The sequence below is a fragment of the Nerophis ophidion genome, linkage group LG01 (assembly GCF_033978795.1).
Source record: "Nerophis ophidion isolate RoL-2023_Sa linkage group LG01, RoL_Noph_v1.0, whole genome shotgun sequence".
NCBI lineage: Eukaryota > Metazoa > Chordata > Actinopteri > Syngnathiformes > Syngnathidae > Nerophis > Nerophis ophidion.
The window spans coordinates 19,438,192-19,454,060 of NC_084611.1; the positions used below are offsets into that span (position 1 = coordinate 19,438,192).

General features: G+C 41.9%; 1 protein-coding gene across 3 annotated transcripts in view; it reads left to right on the top strand.

Annotated features, from left to right (window-relative positions):
* gda (guanine deaminase) overlaps positions 1-15,869 on the top strand; it is an 81,687-nt gene that overhangs the window by 28,650 nt on the left and 37,168 nt on the right. For all 3 annotated transcript variants that reach the window (XR_009806472.1, XM_061897873.1, XM_061897884.1), the window contains exons 5-10: positions 9,102-9,207; positions 9,290-9,317; positions 9,597-9,704; positions 12,859-12,966; positions 13,029-13,126; positions 13,204-13,271. Coding sequence is in view for 2 of the 3 variants with exons in the window: in XM_061897873.1 (XP_061753857.1) it covers positions 9,102-9,207; positions 9,290-9,317; positions 9,597-9,704; positions 12,859-12,966; positions 13,029-13,126; positions 13,204-13,271 (516 nt within the window). In the remaining variant the exon portion in view is untranslated. The remainder of the gene's footprint in view (positions 1-9,101; positions 9,208-9,289; positions 9,318-9,596; positions 9,705-12,858; positions 12,967-13,028; positions 13,127-13,203; positions 13,272-15,869) is intronic.

Consider the following 15,869-nt stretch of genomic DNA (forward strand, 5'->3'; position numbering starts at 1 on the left):
ATGACCTTGAACTACCTTCCCTCTGTTGCTAGATATCTCGAGATGCATGTTGTAATATGTATATGTGCTTTGCTATGGAGGTTTTTTTCCCACTCCAGACTAGGCCCCCTTAGGAGCCCAGTCTGGATTGTATTTTTTTACTCATTCTTCCCCAGCGTTTACCTTTTTCCCATCTTTACGGGGCGCCCTATGGCGACCCATCAGCGTTCTTGTTCTGTAACCCTGTACACTGTTTGTTTGTCTAATCTTGAACAGGTTTGTGCTGAAAACAAAGTTTCGTTGTACTTGTGCAATGACAATAAAGACCTATCCTATCCTACCCTAACACCCCAATACGTTTTTCAACTTGTTTAAGTCAGGGTCCACGTTAATCAATTCATGGTAAAACCAATCAAACATCTTTGGGATGAATAAGACCAGACCAAAGTTGGTGACCTCCGACCTCGCAAATGTTTTTCAGACAAAACAGAATTACTCCTAAGCCCCCAAACAGGTTCCTGTCCCAACGTGAAAGGCTTCCACACACAGTAATTACACATGTGAGAGGAAAGAGCTGTTTTTAAATAACAACAGTGCTCACATATAATTAAAAGTCTCATATTTCTGTACCAAATTCAGTCCAAGACCTTGTCGAACAAGTTCTAACCTTTTTCGAGCGTGCTTCAGGTTTGCCAATTGTCTGTTTTTCCAAAGGCTCTTCGTCCCCGCGTAGTGTCGTGGTTGTAGTTGTTGTGCGTTGAGAATGTTAGCCACACCGCACACAAGAACAAACACAGCACTGTTAGACTCTACCCGCGTTCTCTTCTTCAGCAGTCACAGGTCGTCTTTTCCGGAAGGTCTCTCTCTACCCATGATCTGCTTACTAAAGCAGGCCATGGGTAAATGTTACAGCGTTGGCCTCATTCCCCAAAAGTATGTCATTTGGGTGCGTAAGCGGGTGCCTCCCCAAACAAGCGTGAGCCCTGATGAAAGGGTCTTCACTCTCCTAATGGCAGACTCCTTGCGATGGTGGGGGGCGAGTCCAAGGATGAAGGGTGCTCTCGATGAGGTTTTTCTTTTCAGGGTGAAGACAGCTTGAACTGGAGGTTACATCCGGAATGTCGTCCCCTTCAAGGGACGAGACATACCAAAGATAATTATTTGTGAAATGTTTGCTTGTGTTTTTTTTGACGAGGGATTGGTGCAACATAAATTAGATTATTTGTGAAATTTGCGGTATCGGACGGATGAAGACGTGAAGTTTGTTGCATCCTACTGTCCTGTTCTGTGTTCACGTTTTGTTTAGTTATGTTCTGTTGGAGGGCTTCACGGTGGAAGAGGGGTTAGTGCGTCTGCCTCACAATACGAAGGTCCTGCAGTCCTGGGTTCAAATCCAGGCTCGGGATCTTTCTGTGTGGAGTTTGCATGTTCTCCCCGTGAATGCGTGGGTTCCCTACGGGTATTCCGGCTTCCTCCCACTTCCAAAGACATGCACCTGGGGATAGGTTGATTGGCAACACTAAATTGGCCCTAGTGTGTGAATGTGAGTGTGAATGTTGTCTGTCTATCTGTGTTGGCCCTGCGATGAGATGGCGACTTGTCCAGGGTGTACCCCGCCTTCCGCCCGATTGTAGCTGAGATAGGCGCCAGCGCCCCCCGCAACCCCAAAAAGGGAATAAGCGGTAGAAAATGGATGGATGGATGTTCTGTTGGTTTAAGACTTTTTAGTTCCTGTTTACGCTCCATTGTTTTGTCACCATGACGACCGATTAGTTCACCTGTACTCATTTAGACTCACGCACCGGTCATTTATCAGAATCAGAATCAGACATACTTTATTAATCCCCGAGGGGAAATTAAAATTTTCAGCACAATCCCATTCAAGACAGTGTTAATTTTGTTGACGAAAAATTTTTGTCATAGTTATCGTCTGACTAAAACGAGACAATAACTAAATAAAAAATAATTTAGGTGGACTAAGACGATGACGAGGTGTATTGACCTATTCGTCAACGAATAAAAACGAGACGAAAATGTCTGCCAGAGACGAGATCCAATCGGAACTCATTTCGTTAGGAAGAGGCGGGATGAGTTGGGAAGAGAACCAATCAGAGCGACGTGGTAAGGAAGTTACCTAAATGTAGTTTGCGTTTGAGACTGACCCGGGAATGCGCTGCAGAAGACAACATGTCAACGCCGGGGAGGAAGAGGAGAGAGGACATATGGGGGACATTTTATATTTGACGTCAAAGATAACAAGACGCAGTGTAAGAAATGCAGTGCGAGGATTACGGGGAAAAACACAACAATCTTGAAGCGACATTTACAGTCGAATCACCCCGAAATCCACACACAGGTCAGCATTTTCCACAACATACAACTCACTCGACGTTATCCTGTTTATTACACGGCTTTCTCGTGGAATACTAAATTTGAGACATGATTTTCATCAAAATACGACTTTTATCTGTGATTTTTCCGCTGTTTTGCTTTGCCTTTCAGAAATTGAAGGGAAAGTTTACATATTACCCTTTAGTCGACTAAATCTACTGAAGTTTTCGTCGACTATAATCTTATGATATTTCGTCAACTAAAACAAGACTAAAACTAAAACAATTTAAATAACTAAATTATGATTAAAACTAAATTACATTTTAGTCAAAAGACTATGACTAAAACTAAATCAAATTTTGCTGTCAAAATTAACACTGATTCAAGATCAGACAAACATTACAGGGAGACAGAACATGATCGCTGACGGGTCTGCCAACTTCCGGCGCCCCTTACAAAAAAGGTGAGATACAGGTAAACAAGTTGGGGGAAATGGGAGAAAAAAATGTAAAAGATTAAAATAAAATAAAGTAAAATAAAAAAAATCGGTCTGGGTCCGGGCCCCTGGAGAGGGGGTCCAGACTGAGGCAAAGGGAAAAAAAACAACTCGTAGCCATAGTACGAAACATCAAAAGCAAAGAACACAAAGGACATGAAAGACATTAAAGTAGCGGGGCTGATGCAACCAGCCACTTCTACACACAGCTATGAATAAAAAGTAAAAGAAACAAGTCACTATTATTTAAGCCTGTAGTTGCCAGGTAGTCGGCCTGGCGACATCACTCCTGATACCCCTGACATTATTCATGCTCCACTCTTGATTCACCCCTGATACTCTGGACTCTGCTTAGGCCATAGCTCTTGATATCAAAGTTCATGCAGTTCTGCTCACGTCACCGTAAGTGTAGTTTGGTTTTCTGTCCATAGTTCTGCCTTTGTGCTAGTTTTTGTTTTTCTTAGCCAAGTTTGTTCTCCGCGCCTTTTGTTGTTCTTTTTTTAAGTAAAATTAAATCATGTCTTTTACCTGCAAGCCCTGTCCGGTCCAGTCGCTTTGCACCACGGGAAAACCAGCCCGAGTCTTCACACCTACAAACACCCCAGTGTCAACAATCTGACATTATGTAGGTTGCAGATTTTGTAGCAAGCAAATGAAGTAGCTAAAAACTGTTCACTATTGTTATTGTTGAGGATTAATAGAGGGGGGGGGAACACATACTTGTCAGAGGAAGCCCCGCCCACAAGATTGAAGTTGAGCCGTGACCAAAAAATAATTTGGGAAAAAAAATATTTTGCAACAAAAAAAATTTTACTATTTTTTTTTCAACCAAAAAAGGATTAATAACAAAAAATTGTTTTGCAACCCCCCAAAAAATTGCAACTAAAAAACTTTTTGTAACCAACAAATGATTTGTTAATAAAAAAAATTGTTTTTTCAGCCCTGAGAAACGATTTGTAGCCAAAATGATCGTACGATACATCCTCTGATGCACTGGCAGGCATCATCAGTGATATGCCTGAGATCATGGGAGGTTTTGGGTCTTTTAACATCATACCCTCTCCCCTCAGGTGACCCAGCCGGGGTTATTCACACCCCAGCTTGTGTCCTAGTAGTATCGGCCCACAGATCGCTGCTCCTGAGCCAAAACCACCCAGAGCAGGGGTGTCAAACGTACGGCCCGAGGGCCGGATCAGACCCGCGAACAGGATTTATCCAGCCCGCCAGATGAGTTTGCTAAGTATAAAAATTAACCTGAAATTTTTGAATGAAAGAAACAGCTGTTCTAAATGTGTCCACTGGGTGTCGCAATAGCAATTCTTTGTATCTTCGTAGACGATGCCACATGAGGTAAAAAATAAACCAAAAGATGTTAGTACATCAGCTGAGGATAAATATCAAACTACATAAATAACATACTGTAATTTGATTTAGATATAATTTTTTCATCTTGAAAGATTGAAAATTAACACGAATAAGTTGATTGATTAACATTATCACATAATTTATTCAGAAAATAAAAATAACAACTATTAAAGATAGAATACGATTGACCACAACATGTAGATGTAAAGAAACCCCAGACAACATTATGATTTGCACAATTTCGGAATGTGTTCTATTTTTAAACAAAGAAAAAAATCTGAAGTTGTCTTTATTTTTAAGTTATCGTGCCGTGATTTTACCAGTCCGGTCCACTTGGGAGTAGATTTCTCTCCGTGTGGCTCCCCCCCGCCCCCTGCCCCCTGGGCGACCGGTGCGATGGACGTCAAGTGGATCTAGCATAATGTTGTGAGGGTCCAGTCCATAGTAGATCTAACATAATAGTGAGAGTCCAGTCCACAGTCGGTTCAGCAGGAAACCATCCCGAGCGGACACAGGTCAGAGACAGAGACGTCCCCAACCGATGCACAGACGAGTAGTCCACCCTGGGTGCCGACCCTGGACAGTCAGCGCTTCATCCATGACCACCAAACCTTTTCTGCTTTGCCTCCCTCCACGAAGGAGAGGGGGGCGGACCAGAAAAGAATTGGCAGATCAACTGGTCTAAAAGGGGGGTCTATTTAAAGGCTAGAGTATACAAATGAGTTTTAAAATGGGACTTAAATGCTTCTACTGAGGTAGCATCTCTAACTGTTACCGGGAGGGCATTCCAGAGTACTGGAGCCCGAATAGAAAATGCTCTATAGCCCGCAGAATTTTTTGGGGCTCTGGGATTCACTAATAAGCCGGAGTACTTTGAACGCAGATTTCTTGCCGGGACATATGGTACAATACAATCGGCAAGATAGGACGGAGCTAGACCGTGTAGTATTTTATACGTAAGTAGTAAAACCTTAAAGTCACATCTTAAGTGCACAGGAAGCCAGTGCAGGTGAGCCAGTACAAGCGTAATATGATCAAACTTTCTTGTTCTTGTCAAAAGTCTAGCAGCCGCATTTTGTACCAACTGTAATCTTTTAATGCTAGACATGGGAAGACCCGAAAATAATACGTTACAGTAATCAAGACGAGACATAACGAACGCATGAATAATGATCTCAACGTCGCTAGTGGCCAAAATGGAACAAATTTTAGCGATATTAGGGAGATGAAAGAAGGCCGTTTAAGTAACACTCTTGATGTGTGACTCAAAGGAGAGAGTTGGGTGGAAGATAATACCCAGATTCTTTACCTAGTTGCCTTGTGTAATTGTTTGGTTGTCAAATGTTAAGGTGGTATTATTAAATAGGTATCAGTGTCCAGCAGGATCGATAATCAGCATTTCCGTTTTCTTAGCGTTGAGTTGCAAAAAGTTAGCGAACATCCATTGTTTAATTTCATTAAGACACGCCTCCAGCTGACTACAATCCGGCGTGTTGGTCAGCTTTAGGGGCATGTAGAGTTGGGTGTCATCAGCATAACAGTGAAAGCTAACACCGTAATTGCGTATGATGTAACCTTCAGGATGCTGAAGAGTGCAGGGCCAAGAACTGAACTTTGGGGAACACTGCATGTTACCTTAACATAGTCCGAGGTCACATTGTTATGGGAGATGCACTGCATCCTATCAGTAAGATAAGAGTTAAACCAAGACTAGGCTAAGTCTGACATACCAACACATGTTTTGATAAGTTCTAATGAAATATTATGATCGATGGTATCGAAAGCAGCGCTAAGATCAAGAAGCAGCATCATGGATGACGGATGGGATTACTGTGCCATCCACAAAGAAGCGGAACTTGCCTGCCAATTTTCCCTTCTTCAGAACCATCACCCTGGATTTAGTTGGTTGAAAGTTCATTCTTGCCCAGGAGATGAGCTTTTCCAGGACTTGGAGTCTTGTGCCGTGCATTGATGTAGTTGCGAGATCATCCTTAAAGCCTCTGATTGGGAGCTGTCGAGTTCCAGACTTACAGACAGAGGGGCCTCTGCACTCTGTCTCAGGTGCCTTGACTACTATGTTCACAACTAGGGCAAAGAGGCATACTGAGATTGTACACCCAGTTATAATGCCCTTTTTAAAGCCTGTGCCAATCTGATGTTATACTCCCAGAAGTGATCCTGAGCCTGAAGTTCCTGTAGTAATTCAGGATTAGGTCCTTGATCTTCTTGGGTACATGGCGTCGGTCCAGTGTAGTCCCTCGAGATCTTCTTGGGTATGGATCCCTAGGCATTGGCAAGGTCAAGCCAATGCACATTAAAGTCTCCCTTACCCTCCCGCACCTCCCTGATCAGCTGGGAAACTATACCGGTGTGTTCCAGGCATCCTGACACACCTGGGATTCTACCTTTCTGGACCGAGGTGTCAATGCAGGCATTCTTGAGGAGCAAATCTGTCAACCTTCTGCAAAGGATGCTGAAGAAGATTTTCCCATTAACGCTAAGGTGGTCCTGAACTGGTCCTGAACTGCTCCAGCTTAGTATAATTCTCTTCTTTAGGTATCCAAACACCCTCGGCCTGCATCCACTGTTGTGCAATAGTTTGTCTGCGCCAAATCACTCGCAGGATCCTCCAAAGGATTCCAAGGAGTTCCGGGCATCGCTTGTACACCTTGCAAGGTACTCCACTGGGTCCTGGAGCTGAAGTAGCTCTGGCTGGAGTAACAACCTCCTAGATTTCCTTCCAGGGTGGCTCGCTGGTGATGAAATTGACAGTGGGAGATGGTATGTCCAATAAGGCACTGAGGGGCCCAAGCTCTTTCTCTCTTTCAGGGTCGCTCAGGTTGTTTTTCAAGAAGTGTGTTGACTTCTCTGGCTCTCTCTCTCCTCCACTTCCTGTGTCATTCAGCTCTATGCAGGGTCATAAGTTTCTTCCTGCTGATGTTCCAGAGTTCAGCCCATAGTCCCTTCTCCTCCTCAGATGCTGCCTTGTACTGCCTTGCCAGGGACCGCAGCTCCGGCCGCAGTCGATGGATCTTTTCCGCCCTTCGGTTCATGGTGTAGTTGGAATTGATGGGCTTGTCCTCTTCCACACCGAACCTTTCTACTCCATTAAAGACAATGATGGTGGCCATGGTCTGAAACCGTTTATTGACCTCCCTTTTGGCTGTTGATTCGATGATTCTGGCTGTGTGCTCGTCGAATTGGTGCCACACTTTGTGTTGGCTTGCAGGAGGCCACTTGTTACGAGGCTGCTTAATTACTTGGCAGGGAGCTGGAGGGTTTATCACTTGGAGGTTCTGGGCTCTGTGGGTGTTAAATAATGATTTGCAAACCCAAAATATAAAAAATGCTGCATGACAAAATAGTTTTCAACCCCCAAAAACATTTGTGATAAATAGATTATATTTTCAACCAAAAAACTATAATTCGAAGCCCCCCCCCTCCCCCCCACACCCCCCAAAAAAGATTTGTAACACCCCATAAAAATAAAAACGATTTGTAGCCGTACAAAAAATATTCAAAAGAAAAAGGTTTTGTAATGAATAACCAAAAAACTATCATTTGGAACCTAAATAAACAATGATTTGCAACAAACAAAAACAGTTTGTATCTGGGAAAAAATAATTTATAACCATATTTATATTTATAACCATAAATATTCAAAACAAAAAGGTTTTGTAATGAATAACCAAAAAACTATCATTTGGAACCTAAATAAACAATGATTTGCAACAAACAAAAACAGTTTGTATCTGGGAAAAAATAATTTATAACCATATTTATATTTATAACCATAAATATTCAAAACAAAAAGGTTTTGTAATGAATAACCAAAAAACTATCATTTGGAACCTAAATAAACAATGATTTGCAACAAACAAAAACAGTTTGTATCTGGGAAAAAATAATTTAGAACCAAAAAAAGCTTTGTGTGTCCAAAATACCCATTGGTCATTAAAAAAGAAAATAAAAAAAGAATAGATTTAAAAAAGAAAAAAAATTATTTAAAAAAAATATTTTAACACAAACAAAAACATGATTTGAAACCCCAAAAACGATTTTGAACAAAAAAAAAGTATTTCTAACCCAAAAAAATGCTTTGTAACCAGAAAAAAAAACGATTTTTAATTGACACTACATTTTTTTTCTAGCACCCCACCCAAACAACTATTTTTAAGTAAAAAAAATAATAATTTGAAATCCAAAATAAAACATGTTGTAAAACACAAAAAGCGACTTGTAACTAAATATATATATTGTACTCTCAAAATTTTTTTGCAACCAAAATAAAATGTTAGCCAAAATGCTGCTTTTTGACCAAAAACCCCCAGTTGGAACAACCTGTAACAACGCCCTAAGGTTAAACAAAAGAAACAGATTAAAAAAAAGAAACAGATTTGTGATCGAAAATAAATACATGAATATATAAAGTTAAAGTTAAAGTACCAATGATTGTCACACACATACTAGAATTGGCAAAATTATTCTCTGCATTTGACCCATCACCCTGGATCACCCCCTGGGAGGTGAGGGGAGCAGTGGGCAGCTGCGGTGTCGCGCCCGGAAGTCATTTATGGTGATTTAACCCCCAATGCTGAGTGCCAAGTAGAGGGGTAATGGGTCCCATTTTTATAGTCTTTGGCTGGGATTTGAACTCACGACTTACTGATCTCAGGGCGGACACTCTAACCACGAGACCACTGAGTACAAAAAATATTTATAATTAAAATTATAATTACAATTACTGGATTAAAAATAATTCAGAACTAAAACAACATTTGAAACTCAAACAAATTGAAAAAAAATGTTTTTATTTGTAACCCCCCAAAACATGTTTCTTATTCAACACAAAACATGTTCCTCTTTAGTTCTTCGCAAATCTTGTTTTTTCTGGTTACCAACATTCGGTTGTGTTGGTTTTATCTTGCAGACGACTTGGGACAGCGAGCCCTGGTGGGTAAAGTGTGTATGGACCAGAACAATTGTGTGAAACATTACAAAGAGAGCCTTCAGGAGTCCCTGGATGAAACACGACGGTGTGTATAGATCACGTCCTTTTACACATCAGTGCGGGTTTATTCATCTGGTGATGGCAAACATTTCCGTTTCCTCTCCAAGGTTCATTTCGCAGCTCTTGGCCAAGAAGGTAAGAAACTTGACCTCGTGAAAAACTCGTCTTGTTTTTTCTTGTCTACAAAGTCAAAACAGGCGGCTCTGAACAGGCGTGTTTTGAATGTACTCTAATTATTTCTGTTGTCACGAAAATGATCCTAAGCTGTACAAAATCAAAAAATATATTTTTTCTAAACTTACTGTTTTGTTATTGCACGTGAGAACAATAACCTCACATTCATTTGAGAGTTACCAAGTCCTTGTCGGTAGCAACTTTCCAAGTAATTTGTCTCCTTCTGCTCTTTCCTTCTAGTACACTCTCGTCAAACCAGTGGTGACTCCTCGCTTTGTCCCGTCGTGCTCTGGGGCCTTGATGGGACAGCTGGGACAGCTTGCCAAGAATAACAACCTGCATATTCAGGTAACGTCACCTTGGTAACCAAACCAGGCGATGCCCACAGAGGCTTCAGTTGCTCAAGAGATTGTTCGTTATGCCTTTTGGGAAGTTAAATGCCCAGTACGCACACTCCCCTTTAGGCACCTCTCCAATATGAGATGTACAGTGGGGCAAAAAAGTATTTAGTCAGCCACCAATCGTGCAAGTTCTCCCACTTAAAATGATGACAGAGGTCTGTCATTTTCATCATAGGTACACTTCAACTGTGAGAGACAGAATGTGAAAAAAAAAATCCAGGAATTTACATTGTTGGAATTTTAAAGAATTTATTTGTAAATGATGGTGGAAAATAAGTATTGTGTCAACCATTCAAAGCTCTCACTGATGGAAGGAAGTTTCTGCTCAAAATCTCACGATACCTGGCCCCATTCATTTTTTCCTTAACACGGATCAATCGTCCTGTCCCCTTAGCAGAAAAACAGCCCCAAAGCATGATGTTTCCACCCCCATGCTTCACAGTAGGTTTGGTGTTTTTGGGATGCAACTCAGTATTCTTCTTCAACCAAACACAACAAGTTGAGTTTATACCAAAAAGTTATATTTTGGTTTCATTTGACCACATGACATACTCCCAATCCTCTGCTGTATCATCCATGGCCTCACTGGCAAACTTCAGACGGGCCTGGAGATGCACCGGCTTAAGCAGGGGGACACGTCTGACACTGGAGGATTCGATTCCCTGTCGGCGTAGTGTGTTACTGATGGTAACCTTTGTTACTTTGGTCCCAGCTCTCTGCAGATCATTGACCAGATCCCCCCGTGTGGTTCTGGGATTTTTGCTCAACGTTCTCATGATCAGTTTGACCCCACGGGAAGTGGTCTTGCGTGGAGCCCCAGATCGAGGGAGATTATCAGTGGTCTTGTATGTTTTCCATTTTCTGATAATTGCTCCCACAGTTGATTTTTTCACACCAAGCTGCTTGCCTATTGTAGATTCACTCTTCCCAGTCTAGTGCAGGTCTACAATTCTTTTCCTGGTGTCCTTCGACAGCTTTTTGGTCTTGGCCATAGTGGAGTTTGGAGTCTGACTGTTTGAGGCTGTGGACAGGTGTCTTTTATACAGATAACGAGTTCAAACAAGTCCCATTAATACAGGTAACGAGTGGAGGACAGAAGAGCTTCTTAAAGAAGAAGCGACAGGTCTGTGAGAGCAACAGATCTTCATTGTTTGAAGTGACCAAATAATTATTTTCCACCATAATTAACAAATACATTTTTAAGAAATTCCTGCAATGTTTTTTCACATTCTGTCTCTCACAGTTGAAGTGTACCTATGATGAAAATTACAGACCTCTGTCATCATTTTAAGTGGGAGAACTTGCACAATCGGTGGCGGACTAAATACTTTTTTGCCCCACTGTTTTTTTATACTTTAACATAAAAAGGAAGTCAGAAAAAGTGCATTTTTAAATATAATAAACTTTATCGTAGGAGGTCTCCCTTTCAGGTCATAGAGGATTGGTCTACACTAGGTCATGACTTAGAACAGTGAGACTGTCCACCTGGAAACCTCTCTAAGCCGTAAAGGGGGACAAAAAAGAGAGAAGCGGCAGGTCAACTGGTCTAAAACAGTCTATTTAAAAACTACAGCAGTGGTTCTTAACCTTGTTGGAGGTATCGAACCCCACCAGTTTCATATGCGCATTCACTGAACCCTTCTTTAGTGAAAAAAAAAAGTTGTTTTATTTTCAAATTCAAGACAAAGTTAGATGTTTTTGGTAACGCTTTAGAATGGGGAACACATTATAAGCAACAAAGTCTTAATTTAGAGTTATTTGGACAGTAGTGGAACATACTCTAAGTAATAAAGATTTATTTTGGAGTTATTTGGTTAGGGTTAGTGTCAGGGTTAGAGGGTTAGGGTATAATAAGGCCATGTCGAATAAGGCATTAATAAGTACTTAATAATGACTAGTTAAGAGCCAAAAAAGAGAAGCGGCAGGTCAACTGGTCTAAAACAAAGTCTATTTAAAAACTTGAGTATATATCAATCAGTCAAATTTAATTTATATAGCCCTTAATCATATATATATATATATATATATATATATATATAATATATATATGTGTGTGTGTGTATATATATATATATATATGTGTGTGTATATATATATATATATGTATGTATGTGTATATATATATAATATATATATGTGTGTGTGTGTATATATATATATATATATGTGTGTGTGTATATATATATATATATATGTATGTATGTGTATATATATATATATATATATATATATATATATATATATATATATATACATATATATATATGTGTATATATATATATATATGTATATTTTAGATTAGATTAGATAGTACTTTATTTTTTCCATCAGGAGAGTTCCTTCAGGAAAATTAAAATTTCCAGCACAATCCCATTCAAGATCAGACAAACATTACAGGGAGAAAGAACAGGATGGCTGACGGGTCTGGCGGCTTCCAGCGCCCCTTACAAAAAAGGTGAGATACAGGTAAACAAGTGTGGGGGAATACATTAGCCACACCGGACTATAAACCGGAGATATATATTTTGTGAAATTAGTTGTTTACACAAAAATATTTTGCAAATGTCTATTTACATACCTTAATTGTTTCCAAAGGGTGTCTGTACAGGGGCGTCACTAGACCTAATACTGTACTGGGGCACACCTGGGGCACAAATAATTCATGTGAGCGTACAAAGCGCGCAAGCAAAAACATTTTTAGCACTTATCATAAAAAATACATAAATAGTGCTTTAAACCAGTGGTCCCCAACCTTTTTGTGTCCGCGGACCGGTCAACGCTTAATAATTTGTCCCACGAGAGGTGTCCTTTTTTTTTCTTTTTCTTCTTTGTCATGAAAAAGGGACGTTTTTGTAATGAAAAAGGAAGTTTTTTGTGGTTGGTGCACTATTTCTAAGTGTATATTGTGTTTTTTATGTTGATTTAATAAAAAATAAAAAAAAATAAAAATTTATTTATAAATGTATAAATTATTTTGCAAATAATTTATACATATGACTTGCAAAATAATGTATAAATTAGCCGCACCGTTTTATAAGATCCAAAGCTTAGGAAAAAAGGAGCGGCTTAGACTCTCCTGTTGCATGTTGTTTTATTTCCAGAGTCATATTAGTGAAAATATTGAGGAGGTGAAGATTGTGAAGGAGGTCTTCCCTGATTATGATTCCTACACCGATGTCTACCACAAACACAACCTGCTTACCAACAAGGTGAGGTCAGATCTTCAGACGGGTGAAGAAACCCGACGGTTGATGATGGTATTGCCTCACAGACCGTGATGGCGCATGGTTGCCATCTCAGTGATGAAGAGTTGTCCTTGTTCCGAGAAACCGGAGCCTCCTTGTCGCACTGTCCCAACTCCAACATCTCGTAAGTCATTCTGGTTTCTTTCGTGTAATCTCTTTTTGTGACTCACCGACTGACGGATGCTGGTTCATGTCCCCAAGGTTGTGCAGTGGGATGCTCGATGTACGTAAAGTCCTGAAGCACAAAGTGAAGCTGGGACTGGGAACAGGTAGGAATTTGAACCGGTATCGATTGCCAGGTATGGTGAATAGGTACCGTATCGATTTAAAATGTGAAAGGGACCCATCATCAATCAATCAATCAATCAATCAATGTTTATGCGGAGGGATGGAGCCAACAGCGGGATAGGACTGACAGCGGTCCTATCCGAGATGGCGGCCAGGAGACGGAGCATGCGGCGGAGAGGAGAGGCGGGGCGCACTCGGAGCGACGCTGCAGCCAGCCGAGTCAACGCATATGACGAGAACGACCCAGATCAAGATGAGCCCCCGCGGCAGACGCAGCCACCGGCCACCGAAAGGTGCGCCGCGATGAGCAGGAAGAGCCAGCGCGCTAGAAAGTGCCGCGACCGACTGGCAAGAAGATGAAATTTTTATTGAAATAATAAACCCGAGTCAAACCTGTTACGATGCGTCCTGTATCGATCGGCACTGCAACCCACACGAGGATGGCTAGAGACCCGTCACAGTGGCGCCCAACGTGGGTTGCAGTGCCGATTGATACAAGACGCATTGTAACAGGTCTGACTCGGGTTTATTTTTTCAATAAACATGTCATCTTCTTGCCAGTCGGTCGCGCCACTTTCTAGCGCGCTGGCTCTTACTGCTCATCGCAGCGCACCTTTCAGTGGCGCGTGGCTGAGTCTGCCGCGGGGGCTCATCGTGATCTGGGACGTTCTCGTCGTGTGCGTTGTTGTCGTTGGCTGTGGTTTCCTCGCCTACTTCTGCCGCGATTGTTCCTCCTTCTCCCCTTTTATACTGCAGCAGAAGATGTAAAGATTGGGAGCAGGTGTGTCGCTTACGCTCCTGACTCGGGTGGCTGCAGTGCGCCCCGCCTCTCCTCTCCGCCGCATGCCCCGCCTCCTGGCCGCCATCTCGGATAGGACTGCCGTCTGTCCTATCCCGCTGTCGGCTCGTCGGCTGCGTCTCTCCACAGTTTATTTATATTGCTCTAAATCACAAGTGTTTCAAAGGGCTGCACAAGCCACAACGACATCCTCGGTTCAGATCCCACATCAGGGCAAGGAAAAACTCAACCCAGTGGGATGACAATGAGAAACCTTGGAGAGGAAAGGGCGACTGGTGCAATGGACATTGTAATATTGTGAAAGTCCAGTCCATAGTGGATCTAACATAATGAGAGTCCAGTCCATAGTGGGATCATCAGGAGACCGCAGCAGCACAGAGATGTCCCCAAACGATGTCACTTCAATAACGCAATCACTGCCCCGCAGCAGGTATTAACGAGCACTGCCGTAGAAATAGGTAGAAATAATTAATATGATCCAAGAAGTTAAAACCCACGGGAGGCTCTTTGACGCAGAGGTACAATTGTTGCAACACATTGTGTTGTTTGAGATTGTCATTCGTCACTCAGTCAACTGACTGACGCATTACTGCCACAAGTGGTGGGAAAGTAGCTCTGTACATTGCTGCATTTATCTTAGTCCAGAAATGGGTGGTGACCGAGAACCCGATGGTCATCCGATGTCAAAGCTACAGTATTCCTCTGTGGAGAGAGGAGAACCTTCCAGAAGGACAACCATCTCTGCAGCAATCCGGCTATCTAACATGTATGGTAGAGTGGTCAGACAGTGTCAAAGTTTGTTGTTGACGAACCCCAAGATGCAGAGAAGGAGGCAGGCATGAAGTGAGAAAACATGGTTTATTTTAAAATACTACGCAGGGACGGCGTGGCGCAGTGGAAGAGTGGCCCTGGTTCAATTCCCACCTAGTACCAACCTCGTCACGTCCGTTGTGTCCTGAGCAAGACACTTCACCCTTGCTCCTGATGGGTGCTGGTTAGCGCCTTGCATGGCAGCTCCCTTCATCAGTGTGTGAATGTGTGTGTGAATGGGTAAATGTGGAAGTAGTGTCAAAGCGCTTTGAGTACCTTGAAGGTAGAAAAGCGCTATACAAGTACAACCCATGTATTTATACTAGAACTAGAACAAAAAAAATGTACAACCAAAAAGCGCGCACGTGGGCGGATAACAAACAAAAAGAGCTATAAACAAAAAAAACTGAAAGCAGGGAACAAAAGCCAGTAAGCTACAAATAGCTAACAAAATATATCTTACTGCTACGCTGCAAAGATACGTCAAGAGCGACAAGAAGTGACATCGACAATCCACGACACAACAGGTAGCAACGACACAAGAGCGACAATAATCCAGCCCTTATTGGAGGAACAAAGCAGGTAAAATAGGAGCGGGCTGATTGACCACAGGTGTGGCCAGATGCCAATCAGCCGCAGCTGAGGGAAAACAGCACACAGGGAGACAAACAGGAAGCTGAACCAAAATAAGAGTGCTGACAGGAACTAAGGACAGGAAATACTAAACACACACAGAGGAAAAAATAAAACACAAACAAACTGTCAGTGGCAAGCCTGACAGACAGAAGCCATTTATTTATAATATTTTGCTAAAATGTACCTGAAAGACTCTTAGACCATGAGAAATTGAAATCTCTGGTGTGATGAGACAAAGATTGAAGTCTTTGGCGTGTATGCCAGGCATCATGTTTGGAGGAAACCAGGCACTGCTCATCACCAGGCCAATACAATCCCTACAGAGAAGCCTGGT